Source organism: Tympanuchus pallidicinctus, unplaced genomic scaffold (assembly GCF_026119805.1).
Source record: "Tympanuchus pallidicinctus isolate F22 unplaced genomic scaffold, pur_lepc_1.0 scaffold12, whole genome shotgun sequence".
Taxonomy (NCBI): Eukaryota; Metazoa; Chordata; class Aves; order Galliformes; family Phasianidae; genus Tympanuchus; species Tympanuchus pallidicinctus.
The window spans coordinates 10,247,792-10,269,650 of NW_026294637.1; the positions used below are offsets into that span (position 1 = coordinate 10,247,792).

General features: G+C 36.7%; 1 protein-coding gene and 1 long non-coding RNA gene across 6 annotated transcripts in view; one reads left to right on the plus strand and one right to left on the minus strand.

The window, feature by feature from the left end:
• Positions 1-8,054, plus strand: part of LOC128075322 (uncharacterized) — a 30,476-nt gene extending 22,422 nt beyond the window's left edge. The window contains exons 4-6 of one of the 2 annotated variants that reach the window (XR_008203741.1): positions 3,766-3,907; positions 4,879-5,528; positions 7,540-8,048. This is a non-coding gene — a long non-coding RNA (uncharacterized LOC128075322). Of the gene's footprint in view, positions 1-3,765; positions 5,529-7,539 lie in introns of both variants that reach the window. The other variant, XR_008203740.1, reaches the window with a different exon arrangement.
• SLC12A1 (solute carrier family 12 member 1) overlaps positions 1-21,590 on the minus strand; it is a 47,837-nt gene extending 26,247 nt beyond the window's left edge. The window contains exons 1-11 of one of the 4 annotated variants that reach the window (XM_052671930.1): positions 21,531-21,590; positions 18,165-18,646; positions 12,657-12,791; positions 12,373-12,448; positions 8,012-8,107; positions 7,262-7,357; positions 5,934-6,073; positions 5,409-5,519; positions 4,371-4,482; positions 3,760-3,887; positions 475-559 (exon numbers count right to left, since the gene is read on the minus strand). In XM_052671930.1, coding sequence (XP_052527890.1) covers positions 475-559; positions 3,760-3,887; positions 4,371-4,482; positions 5,409-5,519; positions 5,934-6,073; positions 7,262-7,357; positions 8,012-8,107; positions 12,373-12,448; positions 12,657-12,791; positions 18,165-18,575 — 1,390 coding nt within the window. In that variant the 5' untranslated portion in view covers positions 18,576-18,646; positions 21,531-21,590. Of the gene's footprint in view, positions 1-474; positions 560-3,759; positions 3,888-4,370; positions 4,483-5,408; positions 5,520-5,933; positions 6,074-7,261; positions 7,358-8,011; positions 8,108-12,372; positions 12,449-12,656; positions 12,792-18,164; positions 18,647-21,403 lie in introns of all 4 variants that reach the window. The other 3 variants (XM_052671929.1, XM_052671931.1, XM_052671932.1) reach the window with 3 other exon arrangements.
• Positions 21,591-21,859: the final 269 nt, after the last annotated feature.

The window sequence follows — 21,859 nt, forward strand, 5'->3', positions numbered from 1 at the left end:
AATTGGTTTTAATGTTGTCACACAACAGATAAAACAAACAGATAAAACAAACATGTTGCCACGTCACTTGTGAGTGCTCAGTAAGACTAAGGAGAACAAGTAGAAGCCTTGTGAAATGTGAAACCTCAATATGAAGGAAAAACGAAGATGAGCAGATTGATCTGAGGTTCCTTGAATGCACTCATGGATGCTACCAGATAGTTGTCTTTGATGCTGAATCAAATGTAAAAGCAAAGTACATGAAAATCCATCTTCTATGTGAATCCAAACAGGACAAATGCCACCTGGCTTCTGAAACAGAGACTTTTGTTTCTGCTTATTATTTCTTTTTATTCACTGTTCTTACATGCAATAAAATCAAAGCAACTACCTCTACATAATAAATCCACAGGACTAATCACTCCTTTGTATACCAGGCTTTCAGATTTTCTTAACTGTATAAATTAAGTCACGAAACAGAGGTTCTTTGCTTACCTGCACATACCGCAACGGCTATGTAAGCAACTGTTGTGATCAGAATGGCCAGCATTGTTCCTTTGGGTATCGCACCCTGCGGGTCCTTAAAATAAAGCAGTGATCCAAAAAACACTGAGTTCACATGCTGCACTCTGTATACCAGTGAGTCCTATCACACTGTGATATGGAGAAGGTAGATTTTTATCACTTAGAGCTGTGCCCATATCTCCTGTCCCTGTGCATGCATAGCCATGAAGCAGTTGTTGGTGCAGTGCTCCTATCTTCGGCATAGTGTAGGATATTCAGCAGGAGTGGGACTAACTCTGCATTTCTGAGTGCTCTGAACTCCCCCTACACTGCAGTGAGCTTTATTTTAACGTCTTAATGTTGAAATGGTACATAGTTGCTGAACTAATCAAACTGCTTGATTCAGTGGGTTCAGATGATGTTCATTTCCAGGCCATGAGTCTATTCCATTCAACATGATGCCTTTTCCTCTGGCAGCAGGACGCAGTTGTACAGGCAGCCACTTTAGGACATGATTACAGCTCATGTTCCTATAACAGCTTGGCACTAAACCTTCTGCACCTTCATAAAGATCAGGCTTTTGGTGTAAGCAATTGTTTAAGCAAGTATAATGCAGTTCTGCATTAATGCAGTTTATGAAGTTGCCTTGACACTTGTGTGGATGAGAAGACGAGACTGTTTTTGGTTCATCAGCATGATAGTTGCACATAAGTTACTTGGAGCAGAATACAGTACTTCTGTGATTAGCAGCTAGTAATTGTTAGTACTTACGCCTTGACAACAAACTGCTGCTTTTCACTGTTCTGACTTTGAATTTGGAAGATTTAATAAGGTGGGAATATCATGCTTATAAACTAGTTCCCGAGAATTTTGACTTCATTCGTCCAGCTGTGAGTGAGTCCAGTGATTTGCATTATAATTTAATGTGTGTTTGTTTATGCTAGAATGCACTTGGTGAATTGTCTTCTTAAGTTTCTTCAGTGAGATTTATTTTGGTTGCAGATGGTTTATTTTAAGTTTTCAGTGAGGTTTATTTTGGTTGCATACATTTTAAGCCATAAGTTGTTTTGCTGTTATAACAACTATGCTCATTGAATGGAAAAAAATATAATTTGGTGAGTTGTGTGGAATGGGGATGAATGACTTAATTGCATTTAAAAATTAACATAATTTTAATGAGGTAAGGATTTATTGAACTGAAAAATGACTTCGAAGTCATTTCAACTCTGTAAGAGCTTTAGCCTTTAAATCGTGGTAGCTTTAATATGTACAGTCTTGGTGTGTGTGTCATGGGTCACTGTTTCTGCCAAGTCTTATGTTGCAGTCTTAAACACCTTAACCTTAAATCTTAGGGTTTGAGCTTGTTACTGCCTTACAACTTTTAAATTATATTAGCAATGAAACATTTAATATGTTGCTAGCATTTTAATATCTGCTCCCAAGCCCTCTGCAGTCCCTAGGAAGACAGACTCTTTCTGTGAGTAGGCTTTGAACTAGCTCACCGCTTGAATGTGTAGTGTCTACAGAAGCCTCTGCATAGCTGTTTACAAGAAATCTGGTTTGACAGTTTTACATTAAAATAATTCTTAGCTTGTCCTTTAGATTTCTGGAGAAGGTGGTTAATTTAATTAGACCTGTCTAATGCATCTAAATATGCTCAGTGGGGAATCTACAGCCTGGAGGAGCTGGTCATAGACCTCTACCTACTGCCAGATTGGAACAACTGCAGGGAGCCAACAGGAGAGTTGGTTCCTTTGGTCTGTTCAAACTCTTTCAAACAGCTTATGAAAGAAGTGCTGCTACTTTGGGAGTTTACCATAGATAGAGAGCACCATATATGGCAAAATAATTATTTTTTGTTTGTTAAAAAGATGGAGACTGTGAGGCTGATTCAGTCTCAGTGGGCAGAAGTACAATGATTTGCTTTGTTTTCTTTTTAATTAAAAATGGAATCTCATAAACATCATTATTAGTGGCCCCAATTCCACCTATTTCTCTCTGTGCTTGGCTTCAAAAGCAGTCTTCTGGAAACTAAGGAGATGGGGCATGCAATCAGTGTAAGGGAGGGAAACAAATCTGATTGTCAGGGATGGTAGGATCCTGATGAACTTGTGACTGCTGTGCCAATACAGATTTAATAGATGTTTGGTTGAATCCTTAAGGTATCAAGGACAATGGGTCTGTATGATAAAGCCATCTTTGGATATGCTGGAGGAAGCTAGGTTTGACTTGTGTCCTTTTGGTGACTTTTTAGTGTTTTGGTTTATTTGCTTGTTATTTTGTGGGTTTGTTTGTTGTTGTTGTTGTTTTTTGTTTGTTTGTTTGTTTTTAATTATTTTATTTTATTTTATTTTATTTTATTTTATTTTATTTTAAACACTAGATTCCAAAACTTGAGTCATGGATACCCACCCTGGTACATTTCTAGTTTATTGTAATGCTATGAAGAATTGCACTGCTGTATATTTACTAGAGATGTTTTACAAAATGCTTTGGTGAGCTTTGAATTTGTTCATTTTTGTATTTGGCTGTAAACACTCTGCAATATACTCGCTGTGCACAGTCATGAAAACTAGAGAGCACTCAAAGTTATAATTAATATCTTGTCTCTGACTTACCAGTTTGTTTAAATACTGAAGTACCATCTTACACAACTGCTGTACTGCAAGAGGAGAGTGAGAGCTTGACAGAACAGCCACAGCAGGACATTTAGTTGCCCTTGGACCCCCTTTCCCTTTCTCCTCAGACTCCTTTCTTCTGTCACAGCTGCAAACTTGCATTTTTTCCTTTGAGCAGCCATAGTGACAAGGGATTGGGACATATTTGCTTTCAATAAACGCTCTGTTTATTCTGCTATGACCCTGAATAGAAAAAGCTGGTCTCCCGTGATTCTTGTGAGTACAAGCACAAGCTTTACAGGTGTGTTTTTTTGGGATGATATAGATTTTGCAAAAATGCACCAGGAGATACACACAATTTCTCTGTGTAGTGTTCTGCAAATGGCCCATTAATGCTACATTACTGCAGCTTATGGAAATATGCTTTTAAATTATATAGAAACCCAAATCTGAATGCAATAATTTGTGTAAATACTCATAATCTATTAGGAAAGAAAATGTGAACTGGTAGATTTAAATAACATAGTAGATATTTAAAAGAGAGTTTTGCTTACAAAATCAGGCACGATTTAAAACTGAATACAGTGCTGATTCATAATTAGTTTTCTTGTTCTTTCTTCACCCAAAGCTAGTATTATGAAATTAATGAAATACATACTTTCAGATCTCCTGAGATGTTGGCTCCTGCAAGAATGCCAGTTGCAGCTGGGAAAAAGATGGCAAACACTGAGAAAAATCCTTCTCCACTTCTGAAATCTGGTCCAAAGTTTTCTGCAAATATTGATGCTGCAAATACAGGTGAAAATGTAAGAAGCTGATGGGATTTGATTCCAAAGTTACTTAATGAGGGGGATGAATAATCTAGTCTTTCACGTCTGTACATTTGGGTTTGAATCTGTCTCATATCATAGCAAAATGAATTTGATTTCCTCATCTGATCCCCAGTAGGATGTGCTTGTCTGCATCTCAGAGCTACAGCTCCACATTGAAGTGACAGCAGTGTCACTACAGCACTTGCACTTAGCTCTGTGTAAAGGTTTGTGCTCTGCTGATATATATGTGACTCAAACTGCAGCTAACTTTGCTGTCAGCTTCAGCAGCAGACAGACAGACTCAAAATTGAAGGTGAAATAAATTCCCTTGGTTTGCAAGCCTATTTAAACTTGGGCTAAAGATCCTGATCTTGTGACTTTTTCAGTAGAATCCTCAACTCAGCATGCAGCTGCAAAGAATGAAGTTACTGTTCTGTGATAGACAAGCAATACTTGCCTTGGTAATTAAAAAAGCCTTTTGCCTTCTTTTCGTTGTTGGTAGGAATGACTGTCCCAATAAAGAAGTTTGCAATGGCAATAAGGAGAACAATTAGAAGAATAACTTGAGCCTGTTAACAGAAACAAAGATTTCCCCAATGATTTTAATTTACATTGACAATGGAGATGGCTAAATATAAGTGATTAAGTGATGTTTGTGTTCCCTATGACAGATTACAAATTGTTATAGACCTAGAAAACACCAGGAATCGAGACAGCTGAATAAAACAAACTGCTATCAGCTAATTATAACAGCAGATAGTTTTTACTAACAGTGTTTATAAAGTAGTTATAATTTAATTTATTTTATATTTTTTCTTTAAAGGAAAAAAGAAAATGAAAAAGTTAATGCATAAATATCATGTATGAGACATTTTTATATTGTTATATAAATTGTTTAGTTGCAGTGAATGGTCACTTGAAGTGTTATAATATGTAATTGGTTTTCTGATATCTTTTACAAGCAGTTCTAAGCTTTTGTCACAGCAGAATATGAAAAGAGAAGTCCTATTCTAGAACTGATTTCTACATTCTGAGGTATTTTCATTTGTATTTCCATTTTTAGTTTTTTTAATGTAAGATAAAGGAATAGCAGAAATCATCCGAGATTATGGAATGGACAGAAAATGGAGCTTTCCTGCTAGGCAGAGCTTCGGAGGGTACAGTGACAAAAACATTGTTTTAACTGCTACTTATTCTCTCAAGCTGCTTCAAAAATAAGGACAAAAGGGGCGCTTACTCAAGGCTTTAAATGATGCCATGGCTTATGAAAATCAATATAAACAAGCAGTCTGTGGAACGTAAACTTCCTTTTTCCCTCTTAAATGAATGTTCAAGGAAGAACATAGAGTAGTATTGCTTTCATTGAATGTAATGATTAAACTGCTTTGCTTTTAGAAAGGTTAGGCTTCCCACCTGTTGTACAGCATTCCTCATGTGTTAACCCTGCACAGTATTCTAATATATTCTTTGCTTGTATTTAGTTTTAAAGTTTTACCTTTGCTTCCCATTCCATGCCAGCAACAGAGATGCCAAGAAGACATATAACAGTTATGGTACCTATTATTCTGATATCATTGGACTCATCTACCATTATTGAATCACTCTCCTGAAAAGAGTAAGAAATACTGTTAAAACCAGCCTTTCTCAATCAAGCTGGTGGGGTTAGGTAACAAGGTGAAATAAAAGGAAATGAGTTGTCATAGTTTAATTAGTTTCGGCATTTTGTGAGACAAACTATTCGTATTTCATGCTTCAGCTTACACTTAGCTGGGGTTATTTGGCTATCTAGTTGGATGGATATCTATCTCCTTTCCTGATTTTTGAGGCTCTTGTTGAGAAATCATTGGCATATTCATAAGACAGAAATAATGGAGAAGCACTCCGTCACAGTTAGACAGACCAGCTTCTTTCCTGTTAAAGGCATTGCTTAAAGTACAGCTAAAAAGTATCACAATTTAAACAAATGCTAAAAAAAAAAAAAGCCCCAACTTAACAGTGTACATGAAACATCAGTATTTACCTTAAGAAGCTCTACGACCGTTTCAGCAAATCCAACTACGTACATAGCAACCGCCACAGCGTTTGCAAAAGCAAAGATAAGTCCTATAGATCCGCCGAACTCTGGACCTAGACTTCTTGAGATAAGATAGTATGCGCCACCTGCAGGCAGAAATTATGCTCAGTGTTTGCTTATTTTTCTCACATTATACCACAGGAATCTCTACTTTAAACCTAACAAACGTAATAAAGATTAATAGAAGACACTGAAAAATAAGGAATGTGCTTTGTACCGGCTCTGGCTTCAGACTATTCTGAATGCCCTTCCACTGCAGTAATCCTTCAGGACATGCTAGTTTGCAAAACTAGATCTTCAAACAATTTTTCATGATACATAATATACGTAGGTTGCTCTGAAAGTAATGCCTCTTATTTATTTCCATTTATTTATTTCCATGGAGACTACAACAAAATACAAAGAGCGCAATGACACTGTTTGAAATAGCAAATTCTTAGCTACAGAACACTATTTTTGGATGTAGTCATCACCATTAGGTGTGCATTTTCACCAGTGATGAACAAGAGTGCATGCTGTGCTTATAAAAATTGTATCAGTGCAGGTGACCCACTGTTTCACAGGTGCTATAATGACATCATTGCTGAAATCTACAACCCAGCACTTCACTGTGCTCACTTCCAGTGTTTATAAATGTTCATTAAGCACTGACGAATTTCAATGGGTGAAATTTTTTCCATGTGGGCGAATTCACTTCCACACTTTTCCTTTGTATGCACTTCCATGTCAGGCACCATTTTGTCAGACTGCCCCTCTGCTGCCATCTGTTGCACAGCAGGCAACATGTAATGGACAGAAGGTTTATCCTCTACTGTCATACCACCAACATCTGCCTCTGACACCGTGGGCCAATATATTAAAATACAATGCATTACTTTTGGAGCAGCCCTCTACAGAGTAGAGGAAACTTCACCTCAGGATAAGTTCTACCTTACTTAGATCCATCCCAATTTAGCATGTATAATCTTATGCTGTGATACATTTTTAAAGCTCCCACAGAGAAATGCAATGAGTCATTAATCCTTTTTTGTGTGTCACCATAAATGGAGCATATTACTTTGCCAGTTAATTATTTCATCCTCTCTTACATAATATTTTTTTGCCAAGAAATGTTTAAGACTATAAATGTTTTAAATTACTGTTGTTCCACTGAGAGAGATCATCCCAAATATATTTATTTATTCTTATTTTGCTTATAACATACTTAATTCCCACTTTTTTTCTAATTCAAATCTGTAGAATTCTGTATTTTTCCTGCAATGATTTTCACTTACCTCCTCTTACTACTCCATTGGTGCAAATGGCAGACATGGAGATACCTGTTAAAGTTGTTACTACTACGCTCAGAGCAATAACTATGATTCCAAGACCTGAAAGATTCGAAAAAGAAAGTATATTCAAGTGTATTCAAATACCTGTTCTGCTTAAATGATGTAGTAAGAACTTGCTGTTTTCCACAGAGGTTTAGCATGGACTGGTTATAACTTTAAGGCTCTGAAATGTACTGAAACCTTTTTTGATAAGATATCTGATGTGTGCTTTACTTTTCCAGTGAAAATATTTGCTCATCTTCTAAGGAGGTAGCTGAAACGTAAGGGGTATTATGAAGAAGTATACTGGAAGGAATTAAATTGAAGATATCCACTGATCTGCATCAGACTTAAAAATAAGAGGAAGAGTGCGGTGCTTGTTTTGTCCAAGGATGTCCAACCTGAAAGGCTCTGAATAAGAAAGACCTGCTGAAAGGTAAGAATTAAAAAATTGCAAATCCAGATGCCACTCCTCACTCTGCATTTGGCAGGAACTTCTGAAATGTACTTCAGAGACTGAACTGAAATGTGGAATTTATGAAAAGTGACAACTCAAACATGCAGTTAATTGTGATTAGAGCTGTCTGGAATTGTTACCTCCTGGTCCTGTAGATCCATCGTTTGGTTTAGCATCCCTCTGGTTTGCATCATATGAAAAATAATACATAAAGATCTTTTGGAGCTTGAAAGCATTAGTAACCCTAAAGATTTTACCTCCACGGACAAACCCATTAGTTGCTATTGCAGAAGTTGACAGCCCAGTAATTGAGGTTACCATCGTGGCGAGGAGAATTATGATTACTCCAAGACCTGTCAGTAATAACAAGATAAAATAGTTTACTCGTGTTCCATGATTCCTACAAATCATTCTCTATTTAAATGGAATTTTCAGGCCAGAATCAGAGCAATAAACGGAAAGTTGGTTTGTTGACCATTTGGAATTTGCAGAACGCTTCCAAGGAGCCCATGTGCCAGCAGTAAATTATTCCCATCAGTCTCCGAGCAATGATGATTTCTGATAGGAGATCATCATTGACCCTAGCCAGAAGCCCCTTTATGATTTTATATTTTTCTTCAATAGCAGAGTGAAATGAGCAAGCAAGTATTCCTTGGTCTGAATGCTTCTATGTACCTTTAATATATATCCTGGCTCTTCAGGAGAAGAGATTAACCAGATTTCTTGTAAGAATGTTTCTGTCTTTCATCAGTTAGTTAAATATTGAATTGGAGACAGACCGACTGTATCGTTTCAGACAGGACAGGACAAGGAATCTATCAGGTTCAGAAACAAGGCCTGAGTGTGATCCTTCAACATTCTTATTTGCTAGGCTGTCAAGTGCCATGCTAACCTACTCTCTCCTCATCGCCTTCTTTCCCTGCAAAAAGCAATTTTACTGTAACACAAGATCAAGATTCAAAAGTGGAAATGTTGCTTCCCAGATGTCATTCACTTTAAGTAGCCTGTAATGGATAATCTTCAATAATTTAGCATCCTTTTTTAGCTGACATCAGAAAATTATATAATTAAATGGAAACAGATAAACATCTGAAGATCAATATTACTGACAAGTGAACTCAATTTCAGTAAGACTTTGAAATTTGAGTGTGTTTCCAGCTTTGTGAAACCATGCTAGGTGTCTAGTTTGCTTTAGATTCCTAGAAACATCAGTTGGAAATGAGTTCTGAAGGTGTAGAGTTCAGCCTCTCAGCCAGAGCTGAGCTATCACCAGCACTGGATTAACTCAGTGATAGCTTCAGATTGTTGGATCCCCAAAACCTCCATAAAAATCCCCCATTCTCTTTGGAGTTACATGGTGGAGTGCTGGACGACTCGCCCATGGAGAAAATATGTCCTTATGTCCTATCTGGACCTCCTGAACTACAATTATGGCCTCTGCTTTTGCTATGCTTTCTGGAAATATGGAGAAAAGTTTGGCTCTGTATTTGAAGAGTACTTTCTTCTTTCAAGTCTGATGAAGAAATAAGATACTTTCTCTCAAATTTATAGCTTATATTCCCATTTCTAGCTACGAGAGAAGAAAAAAATTGAAATAATTATCATTTGGAGAAAAATTTTGAATTAGTTCTTAGTTTTATCTGAACTTACCAACACTTATGGAGTAGCTCTTTCTGTAAAGTACAGAGGTCTTCAGTGTGGAACTGAAGATAATATATTGCCTATAGCAGTATTTATTGACCATGGCTCCTGCAAATTGGAACTTGGATCCTTCAACTGATTTCAACTAGAACTACAAATATATTGATTCATCTACGTCTCGGTTTCTAGATCAGGTTACTAACTTCTATTCATACTGTAAGGTTATAGACATCCAGCCTATGAGTGAATGTTTTTCACTGCTTAAGTTACAGACTTGTTATCACAATCCTTTGAAAACAATGTAACACAGGGATACAAATGTTTTATAGCACAACATAGAATATATGAAGTGATTTGAGACTCTAATAAATCACTTTTACCCTACTGATTTCTGAACCATTTTATAACAAGTCATACACTTATTTTGTATGTAGTCCACATTAAAAAAAAATAATAATCCCAGTGGGCATTTCTTTTGGTCAGCTACCACCACATGTTGTAGATTTCACAGGCCATGTTGTAAATGTATATGTTAATTAGGGGCACATATTTTGCTAATCTGATGAGTAATATCTGCTTGGGAAGACTTAATATTAATTTAAAAAAAAAGATTTTTTACATTTAAGAAGAAAAATGCATAAAATAATTCAAGTGACATAACCAAAACATTATTGTAATGTAATCTAGTGTAACACAGTTGTAATATTTGGGGCCACATTTTCAGTTAACATAAACTTGGTGTCTCGGTGTCTTTGGTTAGCCATTCTATGTTTAGGTACAAATACAGATGGAGAGTACCCAGATATCATGAAAATACAGGACTGGTTGTGGACCTTGATTCTTACCAGAATCAGCCTGTGCCTTTTGTCCTACTTGATGATAAACCCAGGCCCTGGATTTTTTCCTTCTTAGAGCTTTTTCCCCAAGACAGCCTATTAGAATAAGGAAATAATGGGTTTTTCTCTCTTTGGCCCAGTAACTATGGGAATATAAATGGTGCCTAGATGGTAGGTTGAGATTTAATTTTCATGTTAGTGGTACTACTATGTGAAATCCCCAGGTTATCACGATGTTGAGCTTCTATCACTGTTTTCTTTAACTTTTGGCTACAGATTTAAACTCATTGTTTACAAGACATTCTGAAAACATACTGAGAGATTATCCAAATAGAATTTGATGTTTCATTTTCAGAAGTAGTAGAAGTAACATCCTTAAATAAGACATGCAATTTTAAAAAAGCAATAGCAGGGCAATAAAGCATAGGAAAAGAGGATCTGCTTATCTGTGAATTAAATTGGTAAAATTAAACATGAAAGCAGAAATGCTACTGATGTTGGTGCAAATTAATGCTAAAATCTGATTAAAATTTAGATTGAAACCTAGGTGTATGGCTGCTAAGTAAGTTGTTCTAAAATGAATTACTCTTGCCTATGGCTATTCTCACACCTCAAAACAAAGTAATACTTCTTGATGATCTCAATAAGTTACTAAACTGCCCTTAAAAACTAATTTTGCATGAAACCCCAGAGCAAAGTCTTGGCAATATTAAGATGCAGAGTTTTCATGGCAAGGCATATACTTATGAGTGCCCTGGGCTGCGTGCTCTCATTTGATATGCATCATAAAGTCAGCAAGCACCCCTTTGTCAGGCACAGTGCTGGAGCCATGCATGGCGCACTGCAAAAGTAGGTAAAGTTCTTCCGCTTAGTTCTGGAACTTTTATTGTGTTGGCTTTTTTTCCTTCTTGTGCCTAGAGGTTTGTGGCTGGATTTTTTTTTTTTTCCCCTTAATGAGTATTTCACTTGTATCTGTTTTTTTAAAGCTCAGTCTTCCTCAAACAAAACTTATGTAAAGTTAATGTGTTTTGCTGGAAGTTCCACCTCAGTCAGGCAAAATTCTGGAGATGTTTCTGCTCAGTGTTTCATCTCAGCCAATAACAAATCAATCAGTGATGGTCTTACTCTGTCTGAATTTGAGCACTGAGTTTTGTCCAAGATGTGGTGAGTTGAGACCCAGAGGCCAGACTTTGGACTCCAGCTCATGTCTACTCAGTATTTCCATTCTGTGAGAATACAAACTGAAATACTTGCCATTGGCCCTTTGGATTGGTGCTTTTTATGATGTCTAGATGTTAATCAAAAATTAGGGCCCCATTTTAATTTTAAGCATGTAACACAGTGACACTGCTGTCATGGTTCAGTGTGTGTTTCCTCTCAACAGCAGCTATCAAAAGGAAGTTGTGCCATACAACAGTTAATGATACCTTCCTGGGCTGCTTCTAGTTGTGGGTTCTTGCTGTGTTTTGAGCTCTTTTGCATTGATTGCTCAACATATTGAATGGAGCCCCTGAGGCCCAGTCTCCCAAGGGTGCGAAGTGGGAATTGGGTTAATTAAAATACAGTAGAGAAGCAAAGGTACAGCAGGCTATGAGGTGTACTTTGTTAACAAAAGAGGTAACAAAGTTTTAATAAGTGTAGTATCTAGTGCTCTGCTATAGTTAAAAATAAAATCCTGATGAGATGAGACCTCCTTCCAATTCTGTTTTCATCTTTGCAGACAAGTGTGAAGAAGTGTTGTTTTTAATATGCAGATGACAAGGTTTGGGATTCACAGATAAGCAGAGTGTGAACTCTTACAGGTTAATTCTGTACACACGTATTAGAAATTGGCTTGAGTCCCAAAGTTTACATCTGTTACAGGATCTAAATACAAATTTCACCAAAGCTCAGAAATATTCAAATGTGATGATCATATGCATAGTTAACAGATCTATGCCTCTAAGCAGTAATTTGGCTGGTAGTCTGGAAAATTCCAATAGTTTGGAGGATTAACATATTTTACCCTGGGAAGCATTTGAAAACATTGTTTATTTCCACATGCAAATACACATCTCAGATTATATATTAATCACAGTCGTGTATAGTTTATCCTCTTTATTCTTTTCACTATTGAAAATGGTATTAAATAAGATACATACCAATTCCTGCTTGACCTACAATCCAGGAAAGTCGAATAAAAAGCATCACACCCCAGATATTGAGCATGCATCTTACCTAGGTTTTAAATAAATAATATTGCATTAGCATAACACTGAAAGTAGTGTTAATCAGAAACATGATGGTACACAATGAAGGCTCCTGGGGACCACCCCAAACATCCTTCAATTATACCTCCCTCTCTTCTTAAAAGAGCTTGATATTGTAGGACTAATCCTACATTTTATTTTATTTTATGTTTTGAAAATGCAGAAAAGTTTCTCACCAGCACACCCTTCACCCATCCAAACTTGACAAATCCTGTTTTCTTTTCTTCTTCCTTGCTGGCTGCTGCCTCATCTCCAGCAGTGCTTTCTCCATTAGCCACCCTCTCCACTGAGCCAGTGCTCACAGCTATGTTCTGAAGGATCACAGAGAAAACAAACACACTGTTGAGTTAAAAAGATGTAGAATAAGGGAAATCCAAGAAAAATTAAGCTTTACTGTCCCATGAATAGAGTGCAGTACTCTGCTGGCACCAGGCATCAACAGGTGGGCTTGCTAGCTAAGAAAAGATGATAGAATCACTTAAGCAAAGTAAATGTATCATTACCTGATAATAAATTGGTTTTATTTTAAACTCTGTTCAACATATGTTATGTTGTGTTGATATTTTAGTAGATCTCCTAATGTAATGAGGGTCTCATTCCTGTCTTTCGTATTCTGCTGCAACAATTTATGAATGTTAATAAGTGTAGAATAGAAAGGGGGATAATGACTGGCTGGTGAAAAGAGATCTACCTGCATGGCAAATAAGTTGTGAGATGAACTCTGGTATTTTCCATTGATTAATATACAAACATAATTCCAGCAGCAAATGTCCTCGAAACAGCAACACATTCTTGAAAACAATCAGAAATACTGGTGAAATGTGATTAATAATGTGGTAGATGAATAACCCTTCATGTGTTTTATTCAGCTCTTGTTTAACTGTCCTAGATAGGATTAAAAATCAGCACATTTGCCATGTAACTAGAATAAATAGCCCTGAATTTTGGATCTTTCACATTCAGTTACAGACTTAAATCTGTACTTTATCTCATCAGTTCTGTTTAGCACCATGATATGTTTCTTGTGGCTTGAATAGGAATTAGTCACAGTGCTGAGGTTTATACTTTCTGTCACTGCTGTTTTCTTTCTTGTAAAAATGTTTATACAAAGTTCTGACTGGCTTTGCACTGAATCAGAATTAGATTAACTGTTGCTAATGTTGTATGGGTCCTGTGCAAGGATCTTCAGGAAGGACTGTGTGCATTGTCACTGCCTGGCAGACTTTCAGGAGTGTGCATCACTTCTGGAGAGGAATCAAGGTGCTTTTAGGGTTTGGAGAGGGATGAAGATGTTTCCAGATTAACTAAACAAGTCAAAGAGGGGAACCATCTGTGATTCTGGGAAACAGATGAGGTTTTTAGATCTTGCTTATGTTTTAAGGCTCTTTCTGTGTTTGTACATAGACTTAAAAAAATAAAATACGGTACAGGCACAAAGACCAGTAGTATGTGATATTTATGCTCATGTTTGGATTCCTCATAGATGGGTCTCCAGTCACCACAATGGAAAATTTTAGAATGCCTTTGACACAATAAATTTAGGCTAGTGCTCACAGATGAGAAATAAGTGACTGGATAATGCATTTTGACATATACTCAAGTTGGTGAATATGGCCTTTTTGACTCTAAGCGAAATGAGAATACAAAATCTATTGAAAACCTGTGACTGAGCTCCTGAAATATTTATTTTTGACAATTCTCACCCAAAAATAACAATGCTGTGTTTGCTCTAAATGCAGTACATAATTAAAATGAATTATGGAGAATTATCAGAATAACGTTTGTTTGTTTTTTGGCTTGTTTACATACATGCTGGTTAGAATTTCAAAGACAAAAAAAAAAAGAAGTGTTCAGTGTTTGCACTTGAAACAAGTTGTTTCATTCACACTTTGAATTAATTTGTGCTCTCACATACCATTATCATAAATTATGGCCTTAAACCTTCCATAAATGCATTTTAAGTTGGTGTGCTTTAGTCAATGATTGGTTGTTTACTAAGTAGGTGTACCCATGCCCCTCATGCATGAAGTATGTGGAATAAAGTGGCAGGATAATTTGAAAATCTACGAAAATCAGAAGTTAACTTTATTGTCGTCGTTGGATTTTTTGTGTGGGTTTTTTTTTTCATTTGTTTGATTGATTGATTTTTAAATAAAAAAGACAGAAAAAATCAAACACAACATTTTCCTTTCCATGTTTCAAAACAGGTTTGCCTTCCTCTCTCCTGAGGATAAAGATGATGAGCTCATCAAGTCATCATAACAAGTGAGGAGAATAACCAAGATGAAGAAAGGTTAGATCATTTTTTATGTAGGACAAATATTAAGCCCAAGTAATTATCACCATCCATCAGCTGTGAAATAGCACTTGGACTATTTTTTAGGGATTTAATTGGTATTTTGTGGCTTAATATGTGCAAAAGCTGACATATCTTGCTAAAAGAAGATACACATTTGATTCCAGCAGTGTGGGAACTAGATATCTGAAGTTCCTTTCAGCCTGCCTTAGATTCTGACATTTGAAAAATTACATATTAAAATGTATTAAATATTAATATTTATCTTCTGAAGTTAAGCCAGCATCAAAGCACAATGGGAATGGTTATGTGATGTTTAGAAATCTGAAGTCAAATACATGCAATTTCTTATCAAAATTTGGCATTGGTTTTTGACAAGACAGCTGTCTTCAACAATTTCAGTTTCAAAAAAGCTGGGGAGAGAAGGAATTGCCTTGGGGTATGGTGTGGTAAATCCAGACTTCGGTGTAAAGAAAAAAGGATTAAAGCATCATCTCTAGATGTGCATCCTGGGATATTAGTCTAAGCTCCACCACACACACTGTGGCATTTCATCCTCTCCTTTGGGATTGCTGGAGAGCCTGCTACAGCTTCAGCTGCACATACTGCTCTCGCCTGTTAGTACGAGCTCAGGTTTTTCATACTGTCGTAGTGCTCATCTCTACTAAGCTACTCTTTGGTGATCTCAGGTTTATTTATTCTTCAGAATGCCTAAATTACCTTTGATTGCATTTTTCTTTCTGTGGTGCTTTTCATGGGGAAATCCTGAAGCACTTAGCAAAAACATTAGAAAACTAGATTTTTATGGAATCTCTCTTGAAATTTAAGGCAGACCTCAGAGCACTTTGGTATGCACAAGCAAATGGTACTTCTGGTAGTGCCTGCCACCTCCTCCTGCACTGTTTCCAGAAACAGAGCCACTATTGTAATATCCCTGTACTTTTTAACCTGGCAGCTGCTGAATTTCTTCTATCTTAGGAACTATCCTGTTCAGTGCTATCTTGAAAACACCACAAAGGTCTGTCAGTCAAAGGTCACAAAATGAGTCTGTGGGACAGACAGGAATGGACTTCAGCCATGCTAATGGTGGGTTGTTTGTTCCAGTGCTGTGGCCAGTGATTCTCAAACCAGCACATATGGGCACAGCAGATTGCCAGCATAACAAAAATCTCATTACCTCTGACATTCACCTTTGTATTGTGAGAAGCATAAGATTATTCTTCTGTAAGCTGGATAATAGATAATAGAAAACGTATGGGGACAAGTGAGCTAGACGATGCTCTTTTCTCATCCCTTGCAGTCCCAACCTGTGAAGCAATTTTCCATTCATTTTATTCCAGAATGGAAGATGCCTTCTTTTTAACCTTCTCTCAGTGAAAGTTGTAACAAACCCCAAGCAATTTGTCTGTTCGTTTAAAACAAACAAACCAATCTGCTAGCCCAAATGAGACACCCAATAGCAAAAAACCTGAATTTTCTGGTAGTGGTCAAAACTGAAAATCCCTTAATATGCTCATGTTCAGTACAAGTTCGTTTAGCACTGTGTTCAGAGCCAAAATACACTATTTTTCCCTCTACCTGCATACCATTGATGTAAATTATTTCTGTAATAGGAAGTTTCTTTTGAGCATGGAAATGTGTTTAGTTCCTTGAGTAGCTCTTACTCATCTGCACATCTGGCAGAGCAGAATTCATATTCACCCCTATTCACATCCACTTTGCATTCATTTATGGAAATCTAAGTGATTACTCAGGTAACTTGTTTCTCCTTTCTATGTAAACCATTTTATGCAGGTTTGTGGAGACCTTAAAAAAGTGGGACTGTAGACATTTAGCTGTCTTAAACAGATACTATAGAATAAGGTCCTAATTTTCCTAGTATTTTTCTGCTCCATTTCATTTATTTTTATTTAGGACAGGTGAATCTCCAAAGAAATAGAGTTTGAGTAAGATCTGGACCAAAAATAGATGCTTATCAGAATTATTCAGACATCAGAAGTATGTAAAAGACAGTGGACGGGTAATGAGAATGTTTTTTTTCTATGGAGATCTGTCATTTCAGTATTGCCTGACACAGAAAAAGAGTGAGTGGTGGGTTGTTTGTTAGTTGTTTGCTTGTTTTTTTGTCTGCCCATTGACATTTTCAGTGTGTTTGAATATAGTGGTGATCTCTTTCCAGCCCTGTCCTGACAAGCGCACAAAAGAAACTCAAGAAAGGTTTGATTTTGGTTCTGTAAGTGGGAGTATCCTAGGGTCTCTCTTCTGCTTTTTTATGAAGAATTTATTATTATAGCTCAAGGGGAAAGAATCTGATTTCATCAAAGTCAGTTGAGTATTGCAGTTATTCCAGTAATGCTTAGCAGTAGATTTTTGAATAGTTTAATTGTTTCAAAGTGCTTGATCTAGTTGTTCCTTAATAATTTTCCATGCTATTTTGCATGGAGATGATTCCTGGAGTTTGGAGTTTGAGCCTTGAAAGCTCTATAGATAGGTGAATTTTGCTGAGGCAGGATCACACATGGTACTGAAATTCTGAAATCTGATATCTAATGTTGCTAGATTATCAAATTATTTGCAGTGGAAATTTTGAATCTGCAAACTCCAAAGATTATATGTGACCACTGTATTTTCTTCTGGTAAGAAGGTATAGAGGGTGACAAACCTAAAAGCTGTCGAGCTTCATGATAGGTTAGAAGCAATTCAGCCAGATTCTTCTTCGATGAATACTTTATATGTGGTCATTCCAGAGACTCTTCAGATTTTTCCCAAAATCATTGGTACAAGGACCAAGGACAAAATTCATTCACTGAATTGGTACCTGAAAATTGTTGTCTACTTTTCTCTTTTTCCATGTGTGTTCTTGATTCCTTCTTGCTATCTGAATGGTTACTGCAATAAACAGGTAGTACTTTGATTTCTGACTGGTTGAAATTGCTTTTACTGCTCATAATATATTTTATAATAGCTGTAGCTGTATATTTTAGTGAATACAAAATTCAGGAGTTTGTGAAACTTTGTTACGCATTGATGTTAAATTTAAATTTGGAATAAATGTGAATTGTGTAATTTGTTTAAATTACGGGTTGATATTCATCGTCTGCCATCTTAAGTGAAACAGAAGAAATATGGTAGTTTTACATTTTTAGGGAAGATTAAGCTATGATTTTCTGCTAATCGAGTTCATTGCTATCAGCATTTAATAAAAATATTTGCTTTAAGCAGGTCATAGGGCAGAAAACATACTGCAGCTACCATAGGAAATACGGTGATTAGTTGTACTTTTGTCTTGGGCAAGATCCACGAATTTAAGGACCTTTTCATATTAATAAACAGAATTAACAGCCTGGAAATGGAACAGAGAAAAATCGAGTGTTTCCTTTTCACTTACCTTTGCCAGTTGTTCATGAATTTCTAATAAGCTTGGTCTGTTGAGCTTATTCCCACTGACGCTGCCAGTGTTTCGATAATAATCAATTTTAGGAACTGGATCCATGGTGTTATGGCCAAAAGTTTGTAGATAGTACATTTTATGGTGAGTATCACAGGGGTGTAAACTGGCTTCTGTTTTCTCCCCATTTTGAAGAAAATTGTCATATAATTCTCTTTTTCCCAGTCTGTAACTGATTCTCAGCCTGTTGTGTGCTTCCTCAGTAAAAGATGTTTCTTCATAATGTGGTGGGTCAGAGCCCACGTCCTCTTGGGATGCTTCATTGTTGTCATGGCTTTCATTAATTATGTTAACTTGAAACCGATTTGCATTTGGATCCAAGAATACATTTGGAGAATTATTCATTGACATCTTCAGGAATGGGACAGACTTAGGTCACTGAGTCTTCTGATCTTCTGTGGCTGCAGGTACCACTCTTCTAGCTGCAATAAAGGGCTAGTGCTGTTACAGATGAAGTCGTTGTTCTTAAAGTAATAAGCTTCCTAAGCAGTCTTCCTAAATTTGTCCACTGTGGTTCTGCCATTACAAACATTTATGAGTAAAACATTTCTGTTAACTTGCACAGTAAGGTAAATTTTCCAAAAAAAATTTCCCTCTTCTATGAGACTGTCATCCTGTGTCAAATAATCAGGAGTCCCATCAAAGATGAAATTTGTGGGGATTTTTCTATCTTAATAAAATGGGCTATTGATCAGATTGTAAGTGCTTGAAATTGTATTTCAGATACAGTACTTTTCTTAATAAGGCAAATTTTGAACTGAAGCCTGTGGAAGTGTAGGCAGTACGAGAATTACATGAAGTCCATCTACTGTTTATGTTCCACTTACGTATGGCATCATAATTCTCCCACAGTCTATAATAAGTACATTGGCCTAAAAATCTTGAATCAAACGCGCTTTTTTAAATTAGTTACAAAAGTTAGACTTCAAGTTTCAACCATTCCAGAATGGCAACAGTTTATAAGCAGAGAATTAATACACTGCAATTCATTTATTTTCTATGTAAATAAAATTAATGACATATGAAAGAATAGATCAACAGCTGAGCCATATCCAAAAATAGCACTAGGTTTGCCAAACTAAATAGCTGAAGTATAAATCTGTGCTGAGATATTAATTATTGAGAAATATTAACAGTAGGTTTAGCATTGAAAGGTTCATAGAATTTTACTGTTTTACACTTGTACACTCAAGACACTTTAGAGAGTTTGATAGAAAGTGTAGCAAGTCATAGAATCCCACAGATTAGGAGTTTAAAAGTTTTATTTAGTCCAGTATCCTGCTCAAAGCAGATTGAACACTGAATGTAAATCAGGCCTCTTAGTACTGTCATCAGTCAAGTCTCTCAATCCTGTCCTGCAAGGATAAATTCCAGAACTGATGGCAGCTATTCTAATACTCACTTGTCCTGTCGTGATTTTTTCATGTGCACCCAGTAGAACCTTCTGTGCATTATTTCACGACCATCACCTCTCACTCTCCTGCTGTGTACTTCAGGAAGAGCCTTGGTGTGCCTTGTCGGTAACCTCTCCATAGGTACTGGGGCTGTGCAATACATTAATACATTTTCTTCTGGCTAAACAAGCCCAGTTTCTTTATGTTCCTGCCCCTGACTCTGCTAGAAGCTCCCCATGTGATGCGTGCAGGTTTTCTACGTTCTCTCTTACATGGGGAATTGCAGGGGACAGGTAAACAAGCCTAGAAGCTGGCTTTCAGGTGCAGATTGATGAGTGTGTGAAAGAGGGGAATGATCACTGCGCTTGGTCTGCCAGCTATGGTCCTGTTAAAACAGCCCAGGACACTGCTTTCATTGCTCTCAGGGCATGTTGCTGACTGTGCAGGCTCATCAGTCACTGCCTGCGGTGCTGCTACCTGCCAGTGAGGTCCCATCCCCTACAACGCAGGAGATTGCTGTCCCAGGTGCAGGACTTGCATTTGTCCTTGGTGAATGTCAGGAGATTCCTGTTGACTCGTTTGCCTAGCCTGTCTAGGTCCCTCTGAATGGCAGCCTGTAACACATAATACCTGCACTATCTGCTTCCCACCTCCACTTTTCCATTCAGATCCCTCAAAAACAAGCAAATAAATAAACAAAAACCCCAAGAACAAAAGGGGTGCTAATATTTAAGGCCTTTAATTGGTTAAGTATCACTGCAGCATGTGGGATGGCCTACATGGCCCTGGAGTGGCATGCATCACCTGTTGTTTTCGAGAAACTCAGATTATATAGAAAGCAATGGCAATGTATATGTTTTCAAATTTTTTTCAAAGGAGACACAAGAGTGTGATTGTATTGACCTGTATAATTCAATAGGAGTCTGGGTCTAACAGTTTCGGCCTATTCTGACTAAAACTAACTAAAAGCCTATTTAGAAATTGAAAATTTGCAAGTTTGCATAATAGCAGAAAGCTCTAAAAACAAAATATATCTATAAAAATTATATGTGAACTGAAAATCTGGGTAAACAAGCCCATTAGAATAATTCTTTTAGAATTTTGTACTTTCAGCAAGAGGTTGGACTAGGAACCCTCAAGATATTGCTTCCAATTTAAAATTTTCTATGATTTTGTGAAATGCATTTGGCTCTGGCACTGCAAGATAAAACACTGTGTTGATATTTAGACCTTGGCAATGTGTATTTTTGTCTAAAATCGTGTATCAAAACAATAATTTGAAGAACAGATAATCAGATGTCCTCCAACTTCAGTGTGAGGTACAGCTAAGGCGTATTTCCTCCCTTCTTCCATCAGCTATAAATGATAATCTGCTGTAACCTCCCTGAAATGCAAGCACTTTACAACCCTCTCATATTTCTGTTACTTTTCCCGCTTAACATTTTGTAAGTTTCACAGCAACACGTTACATTTATTTAATTCCTTTCACTTCTGCTTTTGGATGATCCGCATTGTTATTATTACCATAATTACACATTTCTCATCACAGTATTCCTTCAACCTTTTAAAATTGTAAGAATGTGTTTCATCTTCAGGCATGAAAGAGTGAAAACAAATCTTTTGTCACTAAGGTCAGTGACATTAAGTTTGTTTCTGTCCCCATGGCTGAGTGAAATCACAATTATTTGATGGCAATGAGACTTTTGCTACCAAATAAAATAACTGTAATATCACTGTCTTATTTCCATAATGTTACTGTTTGGCTAGGAAAGTAAAACTTCTTACCTTTCTGCTGTTCTTGAAAATAATACTTGATGTTTTTCACAGTGTATTTCCAGAAGTCTCTCGACTGTTACTTGCCATTAATTTTACATTTAATATTCTATCATTATTCAAAAATTATCAGATTTACCTTATTCAGGATAATTTAACTTGCCACTCAACCTTGTGTTTTTTGGTAAGGACAAGCTGCTTCTTTTATTCATGCATATAGCATGTCCCTCACTTTTAAGTGTTTCACACTGTGCCTTATTGGTCAGATTTTTCTTCTGCTTAATATATTGAATAAACTGTCCAATCCCTTACTTTCAAAACATTTCTAGATGGTGATTTAGAGAAGCATTCTAGCTTGTTAACTATTAACCAGCAAATGTACCTATCCATTACAATTACTGGCTTTATGGTATTGCAAAATTTCCAAGGGGGCCCAAAAATACTTCTGTTATCTCCATTTCCCTCCCC